This window comes from Muntiacus reevesi, chromosome 1 (genome assembly GCF_963930625.1).
Source record: "Muntiacus reevesi chromosome 1, mMunRee1.1, whole genome shotgun sequence".
In the NCBI taxonomy this organism is placed as follows: Eukaryota; Metazoa; Chordata; class Mammalia; order Artiodactyla; family Cervidae; genus Muntiacus; species Muntiacus reevesi.
Window position 1 is genome coordinate 117,778,128 of NC_089249.1, and position 16,461 is coordinate 117,794,588.

The following is a 16,461-nucleotide window of genomic DNA, read 5'->3' on the forward strand; positions in this document are numbered from 1 at the left end:
TCTGCTTGCCTTATGTCTTGGGTTCCACCTTATTGATCTAATTTTATTTTCAACTCTCCACAAATAAGAAATCATCTATCGGTTATAATTAGGTCCACCTCTTCTACCTCCCACCAATCTAACATACTTACTCCCAGTTCTCAATACATGCCTTTGCTCATTGTCTTCCTTAACTAGAATGCCATTCGCATTTCCCTATTCTTTTTATTAATTCAATCATTCAAAAAAATACTTTTTTGTGTATCTAATACATGCCAGGAACTATTTTAATATTAGGAAAACAATAATGGGGGGAAAAAAGGCAAAATTCCTTGTCTTGACAAAGTTAACATTCTACTTGGGAGAGACAGAATGTAAACTAATAAATAAGTAAATATCTTAATGGTAAAAATACTAAGGAGAGAAATGATGCAGTGAAAGAGAACAGGGAGAAGGAGGGACAGTAAAATTTAAACTAGGGTTTTCCAGGGAGGCAGCACTATTATTACATTTTTTAAAAATATTTGGCTTCCCTCATAGTTAAGTCAGTAAGAATCTGCCTGCAATGCAGGAGACCCAGGTTCGATCCTGGTTCAATCCCTGGGCAGGAAGATCCTTTGGAGAAGGAAATGGCAACCCTCTCCAGTATTCTTGCCTGGAGAATCCCATGGACAGAGGAGCATGGCAGGCTGCAGTCCATGGGATTGCAAGAGTTGGACAAGACTAAACCACCACAGCACTATTATTATGTGATGAGAAGAGAGCCCCGTCAATATCTGGGAGAAAGTGCTCCAGGAAGATAAGACTTCAAGCAGGAAGGCCCTAAAACAGCTAAGTCCTGGGCATTTTTGAGAATCAACAAGGGGGTCAAAATGGCTGAGGCAGCATCAGGAAGGGGTAATGACAGAGCATGAGAGAGGAGAGAAATGGAGGTGATGGTGGGGGAAGTGCAGACCACGTGGGCTTTGTAGGGCACTATAAGCATCAGAAGAGAGCCTGAGTCAGCAGAGAAGTGTCACGATATGGAATCTAAGGTACAGCATTGTGATTGTAATCAACATGTGTGTGTGCGTGCCCAGTCACTCAGTCATGGCCAGCTCTTTGGGACTCCATGGACTTATAGCTTAAATTTCCCTTCTTACTAAAATTTAAAGGCACCCAAAAAGCACATAGCTAACCTAACCAGTTTCATATTTCCCACTTACTTTTGCCTGTTACAATAAATGTCTTACACACACACACAAACATTCTATAAATATTTTATACTAAATTCTTACGCAAATAAGTAGTGAAAAGAGACCACAGAAGAAAAAAAGCAAGATGCCTAGATAGAACTTGCTTCTCTCAGCCTTTGAATAATTGAAAAGTAACTGAACAGGACATTTCTAATTTATAAACAGGTTGTGTTCTGTGAGAAATGCTTTGTGTGTAAAAAGGGGTCAACTCTGTTGAATTCCAGTCCTTTATCTCACTATTAAGCCATTTGTCTAAGTCATTAAAATCTTTTGTACACATGGAAATACCGAAAACTAGAGAGAACTTTAGAGCCTCTTGATGAAAGTGAAAGAGGAGTGTGAAAAGCGTGGCTTAAAACTCAACATTCAGTCAGGATGGCTGCTATCCAAAAGTCTACAAGCAATAAATGCTGGAGAGGGTGTGGAGAAAAGGGAACCCTCTTACACTGTTGGTGGGAATGCAAACTAGTACAGCCACTATGGAAAACAGTGTGGAGATTTCTTAAAAAACTGGAAATAGAACTGCCATATGACCCAGCAATACCACTTCTGGGCATACACACTGAGGAATCCAGATCTGAAAGAGACACGTGCACCCAAATGTTCATCGCAGCACTGTTTATAATAGCCAGGACATGGAAGCAACCTAGATGCCCATCAGCAGATGAATGGATAAGGAAGCTGTGGTACATATACACCATGGAATATTACTCAGCCGTTAAAGAGATTTCATTTGAATCAGTTCTAATGAGATGGATGAAACTGGAGCCCATTATACAGAGTGAAGTAAGCCAGAAAGATAAAGAACATTACAGTATACTAACACATATATACAGAATTTAGATAGATGGTAGCGATAACCCTATATGCAAAACAGAAAAAGAGACACAGAAGTACAGAACAGACTTTTGAACTCTGGGGGAGAACGTGCGGGTGGGATGTTTTGAAAGAACAGCATGTATATTATCTATGGTGAAACAGACCACCAGCCCAGGTGGGATGCATGAGTCAGGTGCTCGGGCCTGGTGCACTGGGAGGACCCTGAGGAGTCGGGTGGAGAGGGAGGTGGGAGGGGGGATCGGGATGGGGAATACGTGTAACTATATGGCTGATTCATGTCAATGTATGACAAAACCCACTGAAATGTTGTGAAGTGATTGGCCTCCAACTAATAAAATAATATTTAAAAAAAAACAACAACAAAAAAACTCAACATTCAAAAAACAAAGATTATGGCATCCGGTCCCATCACTTCATGCAAATAGATGGGGAAACAATGGAAATAGTGACAGACTTTATTTTCTTGGGCTCCCAAATCACTGCAGATGGTGACTGCAGCCATGAAATTAAAAGCTGCTTACTCCTTGGAAGAAAAGCTATGACCAACCTAGACAGCATATTAAAAAGCAGAGACATTACTTTGCCAACAAATGTCTGTCTAGTCAAAGTTAACAGTTTTTCCAGTAGTAATGTATGGATGTGAGAGTTGGACTATAAAGAAAACTGAGCATTGAAGAATTGATGCTTTTGAACTGTGGTGTTGGAGAAGGCTCTTGAGAGTCCCTTAGACTGCAAAGAGATCAAACCAGTCAATCCTAAAGGAAATCAGTCTCAAATACTCATTGGAAGGACAGATGCTGAAGCTGAAACTCCAATACTTTGGCCACTGGATGTGAAGAACTGACTCATTTGAAAAGACTTTGATGCTGGGAAAGATTGAAGGTGGGAAGAAAAGGGGATAACAGAGGATGAGATGCCATCCAACTTGATGGATGGATGGCATCACTGACTTGATGGACGTGAGTTTGAGCAAGCTCTGGGAGTTGGCGATGGACAGGGAAGCCTGGTACGTTGCAGTCCACGGGGTTGCAAAGAGCTGGACATGACTGAGTGACTGAACTGGACTAATCAGAGAATTTTTTGGTAAAATATTATTCTATTAAATTTGTGAGTTGGTTGATCAGAGCTTGGGGTGTATTTTTTCAATGAGCAATTCATAAACCTATAAAATCAACAACAATGCAGTAAAATTTTTCTCATAATTTCTAGAAGAGGAAACAATATTGTTGCAAATATTATGGCATTGTCAAATTAGGTATCAGAGTAGAAGCTCCGTAAGGACAGAAGACTTTCTTTCTGGTTCATAGCTTTATCATTAATGTTTAGCATGATGTCAGACAGGTGTTGGACATTAGAATTAGGCTGAATGAACTGTTGTGAATTGGCTACTTACAAAGGCCTTTCTGTGGAACAGTGTACTCACTAGTGAGAAGAGGGTTGGAAGGCATTAGGGATAGATACATACCTGCTACCTTAACTGAGAGAGCCAAGAGTCTTGTAACAGGAAAGGGCAGGACAGTGGGGCAATGACTCCAATCTTAGATTGTGAGATTCCCTGGGCACCTCCTTTATCATCTCTATTATTAGCCACTGATCCACCTCAACTATCCCCTTGGGAATTACCTCCTCCCAGACTATCTCCTACCAATGCCTCCTGTTTTCTCCTAGCCCCTGAAATGTGGAACACATGGTGATTCTTACCAAGTAGAAGTGAAAGAGGGATATGGCATTTGACAAAATTCTTCTTGCTATCTGGGAAATGACTTTCTGGGGCATGGCTTTAGGTGGCATTTATCTGTGTGAAACATAATTTTAATGAGATACATCTATGTAAACTTATTCTGAAAATGGATAAGAGTTATTATTTATAAGTCAGAGTATGGGCATGTAGACATGGAAGCGAAGAATTATAACTGAAAATAGGCATGATAAAACAGCACTGGACCATTCAGCTCAACTAGTTAGGAAACAAGCATCCTCTTAAATTTGTACCTTTAAACCTCTGGCCAACCAGGTAGTTTTATACCAGTGGAAAAATACATTCTGTAGTTGTAGACTCAGCTTTAACCCTGGCCAGTCATCTGAGTAATTCCTCAGGAGGGCTCAGATGGAAAAGTAGAAAACTCATCTTCACTCCAGGAAACTAAACTATTATTGACCCATTAAAATGCAATCTTTCTAGGAAGAGAAGAACATATTTCGTAAGAATCTGTCATGTTAAATGATGATCAAAAGGGAAAAAATATAATCTGAGCAGCAAGTTGGTAAGAAACCTTATTCTTGCTGTATTAGCATCCATGGTATAACAATAAGGAAGACAAACCAGGCACATTTCTTTACACCCACACTCTATATAGCCTGGGCAGATGAATGAACATCAAGAATAGTTAAAAGAAGTGCACACTCAGAACATTTGAAAGGAATGTTGACAACTAGAAGATGGTGAAGCTGAAGGAGGGCTGAAGAGTCTTCATGAAGTTATTACACTGAGGTTTCTGCTTCACACTAGATTTAACATTTCAAGTTAAGTAGCAGTCTCACACAAGGGACACTTATATACAGTTGATCTGCAGTAAGATGAATTCACAGATGTGGAAACTGTAAATAACAACGGAGGACTGTGCACATTTATTCTGGACTCTCTTATCCCTAAAGCATTCATAGAAACCTCCAAATTTGCTATAGTAAATTCCCATTGTCTTGTTTCAAAAATAGTGAACAACCTTTTGGTGTTTATTGGTCCCACAATGATATGAAGATTGGTCCAATCTCCAATGATATGATATTGGTCCCACAATGATAATGATATGAAGAACAAAAGATTTTTAAAATAACTATTTCTTGAAATGTGCATTCATCTATTAAAATGGCACAATTTTTTTAAAATCGGAGGGGTGGTCTAACACTACCAAATGCTAGTGAGGATATACAGCAAAATAATAAAAGTCACTGGGAAAACTGCTTAGCAGTGTCTTACAATCTAGCAATCTCACTTCTAGGTTTTACACACGAGAAATGAAGACACTGTGTCCACACAAATGTTGTGTACGCAAATGTTCCGGCAACTTTACTCATAATCACCAAAAGCTGGAAAAAACCCAAGTGTCCAGAAACGGTGGGTGGACAGAAATTGTTCTGTCTCCATCCCTACTCCTCAGTAAGGAACTAACCACATGCACCCAACTGGATGAGTATCAAAAGCAGTACACTAAGAAGCCATTCAAAAAGACTTGGTGACTGACTAGATCCATGTGGCAAAGAAAAGGGTGATTCAAGATGACTCTAAAGTTTCTTCTTTGGATGCTTTGATAAATAAAAATGGGTAAAGTTCTCAAATGACAATACTGGAGGCAAAGACGGAATCTTGAGCAATGCCTGATTTGGAGCTGGGAATAAGGAGGGTCAGCACAAACTCAAAAAGGAAGAAGAAAACACCAGTAAGCCATCAGGTAACTGAACAAAATCAGAGTTTTAAGGGACTGGCTAACATGGCTCTGTGTGAAGTGCAACTGCTTCATACTACACTTCAATATTCACAACCACCCATAGAGTAGTTAATTATCCTCATTCCACAAATGGGAAACTGAACATCTAAAGTCAGGTGTCTGAGACTGCTGAGCTGGGAAGGGACTGAGGGAGATTTAACTGCAGATCTGACTACAGGGTCACAAAGAGTTGGACACAACTGAAGTGACTTGGCGTGGCACAGCTGACCTGAGAGATTCCTTCTTAGCATCTACAGGATCGATGTCACAAAAAGAGCTAGTAATACAAGAGCAGTAAAAAGGCAACTCTCATCTATTACTTAGAATGATTAAAATAATTTTTTAAATGTTTCTACAGTGTTGTGACAGCTTTGCTAAAAGATGTAGAAAGTGGTACAAACTTCAACTGGTTCAGCAGAGAAATATAAGGCAAAAGGGACAATCGCACAGAATCTATATATTATAAACTCTCGGCCTAAAATACTGACACTTTATTACCCTCTGGTGAAGCATTTAATTATTTGTTTCTTATCCTGACATACCTGCTTCTTTACTGATTCATCTCAGTTGTTGTGAAAAAGACAACTGGGGTGATACAGTGAAACCAAAATGATGGTGATGACAGCCCATACTCATTCCTGGGGATGACCAACAAAGGTACATACCTCACATGGGCCTGAATAAAACTGAATGCTGTATTAAAAATTTTTTCCAAATATCTTTCTAAGGCTGGATGATGATGTATGACCCTAGGTAGCTAGATTATTAAAAAACAAACAAACAAACAAACAAACTTGGCAGGGTCTGATCAAAACCAGCATTAGTTTCAGCAGGACATTATTCTTGATAAGGGAAAATATTCTGAAAAAGGCTTTTGAAAAATGTTCAAATATTCTTCTTTGTAAAATATGAAGAAAATCAAAGTGGGAGTAGTAGATACTGCTAATAAATGAGTGGTATAAATTTTAAATGGAGAATAATCTGAATATTTTCACTGTTTATAATGAACCATAATGAACTGATAATTATAGGGGAAAAAGGGGGCTTCAGTGAACTCACTGAAAATAAGAACTGCAACTTGTTCAACTTTATACTGCCTGTAGGTAACTTAGGACATTGTGTCCTAGGTTATAAAAAAGTCTTAACCTATACAATTTTCTTTCCACTCAAAAATATCTAAATTCGTAATTATTTTACATTATTTTAAAATGGTTTGTCCACCAATTAAAAAAAACAGTAATTAAACACTAAATAGAAAAATGGAAGGAAGAACTAGGAAATGTGCTTAAAATATAAGAATAGGATTAAGACAAACAGGAATGGGATAAGGTTAAGACAAGATAGGACAGGAACACAACTATAACAAGAAGGTATTTTTGTTCTTATTCTAAAGTTCTAAACAAAAGCAGATAAACATAACCAAAATATAGCTTGAACAGATATGGGTTTACAAATAAAATGTGTGCTTCCTGTGATCAGTCTAAATTAGAAAGCACTTTTCAATTTTTATTTGTCCATCTTACTGCTTAGGTTTCCTGGGTTTGTACTCTTTTTAGTGTTCCTGCTAAGGCAATTGAAAAGCTATGTGATTAAATATTTCTTTCATCGAATTTGACCATTTTTTTCTTGAAGGCAAGTATTTTAATGGACTCCACAAGGTACTATACCAGTCAAGAATACGTTTTAAAGAATAAACTATTTTAAAAACTGGTAAGGTGATGTTTCTTTCCTCTCTTCCTTACTTGTGGAGAGTATGACAGTCAAACTAAAAATCATTTTAAAAGATACTAGTTATATCTAAAATAGTTTGTGACTATATACATCAAAATACATTTTCTCTAGTTGATTTTTTTAAGGTATTTATTTAAAATCTTGTAAAGGTCTATCAAAATTTCTCGCAATACTTTTTGCTTCCAATAAAATGAAACATATTATGAAAATATTCAAATTCTTAAACGTTCATGTCAGTATTTAATACATGAGATTAATCTTTCCAAGAACTTTGTATTTTTTCAACTGTAAGAACCCTAGCATACACCAGAGCTTCATTCTAAGTATAAGACTTTTGCCAAAAGCAAGAGCACTCAATATTATTTTAATAATGAAAACCTCAAGTATGAAACCAAGCTATGTGTGGAAAAAAAATAAATCATTTAGGTGAAAGGGTAACAAACATTCAATTGAAGGATAATGCAGCCCTGAGGGAAAATATACATATGAATGAAGTTTATGAAATTGGTTCAGTGCCTCTGCAAAGAAAAATAATTAGTTTATTTTAAAGCTGCCTATAAAATGTTTTCAATATTGCTGTATGAATTATTTATAGAAAAATGTACATCTAACTTTAAAGCTAATATTTTACTGAAAGATCCTGAGTGCTGTGGAAGGAACTAGAAACAAGAATATACTGTTTTTATGTATGTAAGATTTGGGAGATTCCCTTTAATTACTTGCTTTCCAAAAAAGTTAAGATTTATTATCAATGTGAATCTGTAATATTTCATTCAACTATTTTTCTTTTCAAATTTGAAAAGTTGAAATGATAGTGGGACATCAATTTAACTGTTGGATTTTATACAGAATGCTCTTTGAAGTTGTCAAATACAAGGGGATATATTACTCTGAAGTCATGACTGCTAAAGAAATGACTGAGCAAATGCATCTACGATTAAATAATTTAAAAGTAGGGGACTTCCCTGGCAGTCCAGTGGCTACGACTTTGCCTTCCAATGAGGGTTCAATCCCTGATCAGGAAAGTTAAGATTCCACATGCCTCACAGCCAAAAAAATAAAACAGAAGCAATACTCTAACAAATAAGACTTTAAAAATGGTCCACATAACAAAAAATAATATTTAAAAACATATTTTTAATGTTTTTGAAATTAGTTTTATTAGGGAAAAGATTTGCATTTGAGGTTTTCCAACAATAATATTCTATGTGCTACAAAAAAAAAAAGTTTAAATAGATTTACCAAACTATACACATTTAAAATATTTCTTTTAATGAGTCTTCTGATTAGTACTTAATGTGGCACAAACTCTAGGGGGAGGGACATAGTGCTCGGATACTGTACAAAGGCCTATACTTTATTAACTTTTCTTGAAAGAGTTACGACAGGAATACCTTGATCCTGTGCATCCCCCAAAACATGGAAAATGAGAGTTATTTATGTCCAGTTTCAGGCAAATCACTATAAAGAAAAATCACTTTTAAAAAGTCTTTTTATATCTCAGTTGTAAAGCTAAAAGTAGCCAAAAGGGAAGTGTGTCTTGGCTGACAAGCAGACACTTCAGGTTATCAATAACTGGGTAAAGGCTTCTTTGCTTTCTCTGTTCTTAGTCAATGATGTGGTAAGTCATAATTCGACTGGCTTCTAGGTTAAAACTTGGAACTCTCCTAAAATAGTGTCATTTGATTGCACATGAAGCAGAAACATAATGATAAATAACTTTAAAGGGCATTACCTAAATTTATCTACCTTAAATTTCTAACATTAATATGACAATAATCAATTTATGAACACTAGAGGGCAGTAAAACACTAGAAGGTATATTTAAATTACATATCTAAAGTGGCAAACACAAGCCAGTACTTTTTTAAAAATCAAAATCACAATTATTTAATAACTTTATCCCTTTTTAGGTTGCTAAAGTACAAAATGTTCTCTTGTGTATAATTTTGGGTATAACTTACTTTGCAAAATCCAAATAAGAAATGTGCCCATGATAAAACCCTGGTTTCATCTCTTTCCAGGAAGTTATATTCTTTACAAAGCGCACCTAAAAAAGGAGAACATATTCATTACTTAAGTACAATTTAAAGAAAATGAAATTTGGTGATAGCAAAATGCTTTTCATTTAGGCATTTAAAACTGATCATACTACTTTGACAATTATGGAGCTTGAAATACAGGCTTCAACTAAGAAAAGCATAGTGTGACCTGTAATTACTAATGCATCATAGAGAAGCTACTGTCACCACTCTTAGAAAAGAGTGAGAGGATCTTTAAAACAAAATTGCACAATGCAACCATTTGTAATACTGTACAGTGAGTACATTTATATGGTGGGGGGGGAGGGTATACAAACACACAAGCTGAAGCAGGTAGCAATTCAATATGGGGATAGTCTATGCAAATCTCTTCTTCCGGAGACTTGTTATTCATAAAAATTCATTTATTAATGACTAACAAAACAAATATCAACTAATCCTAAAACCAAATGAGTGAAGAAAAGATGAGGATCAGAAGACTTTAAACCACTAAGAGCAGATATGATATGGTTGAGCAAATATCATTAACTTGTTGATAAAAAAGCTAAAAGGTAAATTTTTTCAAATATCTAAATATTACTATTTTAATCTACTAGAATTAAAAGTATACAAAAGATTAGTTAATACTACAATTTAAGTATAAATATAAAAGTTTCAAGAACTGGTTAATATAGAACTTGATAAACCACCTACAAAATAGTGATACCTAATTCTTCAAAGAAAAATGATATAAATTTCTGATAATCAAATCTCTGCATGATCAACAGCAAGTGGTTAAGAATCTCTTCTGGAGACTAGAGACAGGGTGGGGATGGCTGAGGATGGGGGCCCACCACCCTACACTGCAGGGGAAGCACCTGTGAGCTGTGACCTCAGCCCCTAACACAGAACTGTCAATCGCATACTTCTGACAATTTACCAATCCTTCGTTTACACTGTACAACAGTTAGTCACATGGTGATATTCTGGAGCACTTCTTACCAGGTTAGTCAATAAATTAATAGCAATGAATGATGGCTCCTGGATAAGGCCCACTGGTTGGAACAGAATAGGGAAACAGTGCAGAAGCAGCCTTTTGTTGGAGGATGTGAACTAAGGAAAAATGGAAGACTCTGGAAGGATGATTTATAACTCAATTTATAACTCAAATACTAAGAGAAACAATGGAGTTTTTGGAGGGGAAATGAAAAAAACCTTATGTCATTATCTTACACACACACACACACACACACATTCTTAAAATCTGAAAATTGGATGTAGATAACAAAATTATGTTGTATTAGAGAATACACAATTATATTTCAGCAGATATTTACAATTTGTCCCCACCAAAACGAATGAGCCAAATAAACATGTGACTTGAGATTCTCAGGTTCTTTCCTATTTGTTCTTCAAGACATCAGATAGAATAAAAATATCAAATGGCAAATGAAAAGGAAATAGAAAATAAAATACTACTCAACCCATAAACTGAATCCTTAAAAAAGTTTACATGTTGAATATGAAAAATCCTGATAATTTCTACTTAAGGGTAAATTATTCAAGCTTTTGATTCTGTGAAAATCAGTTTCAGTATTTCAGTCCCAAATGAGGAAGAAATACAAGGCAAAGAGAATAGGAATGGGAGATGGTGGTTCAAGGGTGCTTCAGACACCTAACAGCTGAGCTCTTCAGAAGCTGAGACTTAAATGGATGTGATGTATAAGAGGGAAATGAAAGGAAATGACAGATTGAAACCTGAGAAAACAGAGTTACATAAGCCAAATGTTAGAGGATCATACAACACTGCGATGAAAGACAGGTATAAGCTTCAAGTGTCCTTTTTTCTCCACCCTTACAAAGGATGGTCAAGATCAAACTAAATTCTCCTAAAGACACACTCCATCTGCTGTGTGTCCTACAATGTGAGGTGAAGCGCCCTGGAAGCTGGATGAGATCTGGACTGCTACTGGGCTTCCCAAACTCAGTGTACAAATGAATCATCTGGGGCTCTTGTTAAAATGCAGATTCTGACTCAGCAGGTCTGGAGTGGGGCCCAAGATTCTGCACTTCTAACAAGGCTCCACAGCATGGCCAGGCCAGTAGGTGACACTGAGGAGCAAGCCTTCAGCAAGTGTGGACCCAGGACCTAGCTCTTGGTTTTACCAACATGCAGCTCCTTCTGTAGTGCCCGAAAGGAGGCCTGAGGTCTACAGACGCTCTTTAGCAAGGATATACTCTCAGTTACTGCTTTCATGATATGGGGGGAAAAAAGTATACTGAACTAGAACAGCGGTTTAAAGGTTATCACGTACATATACAACACACACACACACACACACACACACACACACACACACACACACACACACACGCTACCACAACATATAAAGTAGGACGGGGGCGGGAGCGTAATGCCCCCGCCGACCCAGTCTTCTCCATCTGCCCACACAGGGATGCCTGAGGCACTCTGGGACCAAAGCATTCCAAGAAACACAGAAAGTAATAAAATAAGTAAAAGGGTTGTGCCTCCACTGGACTCAGGGAAGTTTGGTGAAGGCAGAACAGAACAAGGCATGAAGCATCCACTGCCGTCACCGATCTCAAACTTTCCTGTCTGCAGAATCAGCATTTTAGAGGTAGAAGGGGCCTAGGGTATCCTGTACTCTTTATCTTACAGATACAGAAACTGAAGTCCAAGAACAACATACCTCAGATTTTGGTCCAATCATCCTTCTATACCATTGGCTAATTTCTTTAATCCATTATTGTCCAATTTAAACAAGGTGGGGGGCGTGGGGGACCAAAAGGCTTGAAAGGAGCAGACAGATATCTTTCACATCATAAACTGATCAACAGACTCGGACACTGAGAATTTCAGGTTCTGTCCAATGCTCAGGAAATCCCTGAAATCCAGACATTCAAACCTCCAGGATCTCAAAGCTCTGTTGACACATCTCTCTCAACTGTTTATTTCCCTCCTTACATTCATTATAATCTCAACCTCCAATCTACCCTGTGCATTATCTCTTGTATTGAATAACCATTTTTCGACAATGGCCGCTGACTTATTCTTGCCTTTTTATTGCCCTGGGTAACCTCAAGGGTTGCTGAACAATACAGGTCAAAACTAAGAGACCCAGTCTAAATGTAGGACTTTGAATCTTACTATACTGAATACATTCTGAGGCATATTCAGTTAGGTTAAATTCTCTACAGTCTATTTTTTTTTTTAATTTTATTTTTTTGACCATGCTGCACAGGATGTGGGATCTTAGTTCCTAACCAGGGATCGAACTGGTGCCCCCTGCATTGGGAGCACAGACCATCTGGGAATTCCCTACATTCTATGATTGCTGGTCTCCAAACACACAGAATCTTTCTCTAATCTCCAACTAAGAGAATACTGAAAGCTACAAACTTAATGTATATGTGTATGTAATTTTTTCTTTCATCTAATCAACACTTAACTAAGGCAATCTGTTAAAATCTCATTAATAAAGCTGTGGCTGATTTGTAATAAATCAAAAGATGCAGAGCTGAGATTTACCTTCCCTTCACAGGGAAGCAAAAAGTGCTAAGTAAACAAATACTGTCAGTAAGGTTAAAGCGGTGCTTCACGCTACTCTGGAAAGGAGTCTGAGCATTTAGAAGTGTCATTTATATAGGACTGAAATTCTACACCATCCTAATCTCCTCTTCAAAAGTAATCTCCCAGGACACAAAAACCTAATTAATGCCCTTTGAAGAACATACTTTTTAAAAGTTTTCCTTTCAAAGTATTAATTTAGCCACATTTAATTTTTATCGTCCGAGTTCTCTAGAATTTCCCTGCCGCTCCTCGGTCATATTCGCTTATGCCCTTTCATTTTCTGTATTCTCGTCTCTTCTCTACCACTTGCCTTTCAGTTTTTCTTCTAGTTTTCCTCTACAGTGGAGCATTCTGCCCAAGACTGTGAGATAAAGCTCTGGGATAGAGAGGAGTAAGGAGAGAGGTAGATCAGGTGAGCAAGCTTCTACTCAGTTCATGTTATGGATTCTTACTGACTGCGATACTTGGCATTCATGAAAGACAAAGAGAGGGGCAAAAAGGAGCTAAACTAATAGTATCAAATGAAGCTGAGTCTGAAGACACTGAAAACTCTTGGGGAAAAGAAATACAGTCACCATAGTGAGTTAAAGAGAATTTCCATACTCTGATTGCAAAAGGCTATCAAGAAAGATGTTTCAGAAACAGTAGTTAGATATAACACAGGAAAAAAAGATGTTTTATGGCTAGCCTGGAGCAGATTTTAAACTGTGATTTTTCTCAGATTTTATAACTCTTAAGCAGAGTTAGGCTAGCTAGTAATCAGAAGAGGCCTTTAGGGAAAACACAAGCAATGTAGTGAGTGGTGTTGTGATTTATTTGCTAGTTGAACCAGAATTGAACCAGTGCAATAGGAAAAGCTGAGAAAGCACCGTCTCACTAACACTATATCTAGATTTATATTCTTAATAAGAGGAATCTCAACATTATGATTAAATGTGATCACAAAAGAAGTTGTTTTCACTATCTAAAAGTAGGAATGTCATCCTGAACATCCTGGTCAAATTCCAACTTTGTAATTACTACCTATTGAGTGAACATTACTATTAACTTGGGTAATTATATATACCAAACTCCCACTCATTCATATACTTAAACATTCACTATACAGCTGTGGGTAGTTTTATGAGACTAAATTGAAGAGGAAGTTTTCTATGCAAAGAGAAAAAATGAGTAATAATTGGATACCATATAAGAAAGGTTCAGCAGCAAAAGAACATAATATACTATCTGCACTAAAGCTCAGAATTGTGTTGTTCAATCCTACTACTATCAATCAGAGGCACTCCTTCTGCAAGTATTTACCACCATGGCATCAAGCTCAGCTAAGAATTACCTTCAGAACCTAAGCAGGTTCATTTGTTCATTCATTCATTCAACAAAAAATTTACGGAGTATCTACTATGTATCTACAATACATACAACATGATACGGAGCATCTACAATAGAAAGGGAAAGACTAGAGATTTCTTCAAGAAAATTAGAGATACCAAGGGAACATTTCAAGCAAAGATGGGCACAATAAAGGAGAGAAATGGTATGGACCTAACAGAAGCAGAAGATATTAAGAAGAGGTGGCAAGAATACATAGAAGAACCATCCAGATAATCATGGTAGTATGATCATTCACCTAGAGCCAGACATCCTGGAATGCAAAGTTAAGTGGGCCTTAACTATGAACAAAGCTTGTGGAGGTGATGGAATTCCAGTTGAAGTATTTCAAATCCTAAAAGATGATGCTGTGAAAGTGCTGCACTCAATAAGCCAGCAAATTTGGAAAACTCAACAGTGGCCACAGGACTGGAAAATGTCAGTTTTCATTCCAATCCCAAAGAAAGGCAATGCCAAAGAATGCTCAAACTACCACACAATTGCATTACTCTCACATGCTAGTAAAGCAACGCTCAAAATTCTCCAAGCCAGGCTTCAACAGTACATGAACTGTGAACTTCCAGATGTTTAAGCTGGTTTTAGAAAACGCAGAGGAACCAGAGATCAAATTGCCAACATCTGCCAGATCACCGAAAAAGCAAGAGAGTTCCAGAAAAATATCTATTTCTGCTTTATTGACTATGCCAAAGCCTTTGACTGTGTGGATCACAACAAACTGTGGGAAATTCTTAAAGAGATGGGAATATCAGACCACCTGACCTGCTTCTTGAGAAATCTGCATGCAGGTCAAGAAGCAACAGTTAGAACTGGACATGGAACAACAGACTGGTTCCAAATAGGTAAAGGAGTACATCAAGGCTGTATATGGTCACCCTGCTTATTTAACTTATATGCAGAGTATATCACGAGAAACATTGGATTGGATGAAGCACAAGCTGGAATCAAATTTGCTGGGAGAAATACCAATAACCTCAAATATGCAGATGACACCACCCTTATGGCAGAAAGCAAAGAAGAACTAAAGAGCCTCTTGATGAATGTGAAAGAGAAGAGTGAAAAAGTTGGGTTAAAATGAAACATTCAGAAAACTAAGATCATGTCATCTGGTCCCATCACTTCATGGCAAATAGATGGGGAAACAGTGGAAATAGTGACAGACTTTATTTTATTGGGCTCCAAAAACACTGCAGATGGCGACTGCAGTCATGAAATTAAAAGATGCTTACTCCTTGGGAGAAAAGCTATGACCAACCTAGATAGCATATTAAAAAGCAGAGACATAATAAAGGTCCGTCTAGTCAAAGTTATGGTTTTTCCAGTAGTCATGTATGGATGTGAGAGTTGGACTATAAAGAAAGCTGAACGCTGAAGAATTGATGCTTTTGAACTGTGGTGTTGGAGAAGACTCCTGAGAGTCCTTTGGACTGTAAGGAGATCCAACCAGTCCATCCTAGAGGAAATCAGTCCTGAATATTCATTGGAAGGACTGAGGCTGAAGCTGAAACTCCAATACTTTGGCCACCTCTTGCGATAACTGACACATTGGAAAAGACCCTGATGCTGGGAAAGATTGAAGGCAGGAGGAGAAGGGGATAACAGAGGATAAGATGGTTGGATGGCATCACCAACTCAATGGACATGAGTAAACTCTGGGAGTTGTTGATGGACAGGGAGGCCTGGCATGCTGCAGTCCACAGGGTCACAAAGGGTTGGACACAACTGAGTGGCTGAACTGAACTATGTCTTAGGCCCAGGGATACAAAGTGAACAAGACAGACAAGGTCCCTGCCCTTAAGAAACTTAAATTATAATAGAGAAAATGACAGACAGTAAATAAATAAATCAGTAATAGGAAAGATAGTGAAAGAATAATGGTACCCAGTAACCTGGAAGAAGTATTTAATAAATAGGATGGTCAACTAAGGCTTTGCTATGAGGATGTCAATAAGCTGAAACCTTAACGGATAATATAAAGCCAACTGTGAGGCAGGGAGAAGTGCCTTCTAAGAGGAAATGTTAAGTACAGAGGCCCTGAAGTGGTAAAGGCTTGGGGCATTCAATGAATCAAAAGTTCAGTGTGGCCAGCAAATAAAACGTTGAAGCAATGGCCAATGGGCAAGGGTTTGATCAAGAAGGAGGACCTGCTGGCCCAGGTAATGAATTTAGATTTTGCTGGGGAGGTAGGAATG

General features: G+C 37.5%; 1 protein-coding gene across 4 annotated transcripts in view; it reads right to left on the bottom strand.

The window, feature by feature from the left end:
* HS2ST1 (heparan sulfate 2-O-sulfotransferase 1) overlaps window positions 1-16,461 on the bottom strand; it is a 171,165-nt gene that overhangs the window by 11,889 nt on the left and 142,815 nt on the right. For all 4 annotated transcript variants that reach the window (XM_065909640.1, XM_065909632.1, XM_065909649.1 and 1 more), the window contains exon 3: window positions 9,235-9,320. In XM_065909640.1, the coding sequence (XP_065765712.1) occupies window positions 9,235-9,320 (86 nt within the window). The remainder of the gene's footprint in view (window positions 1-9,234; window positions 9,321-16,461) is intronic.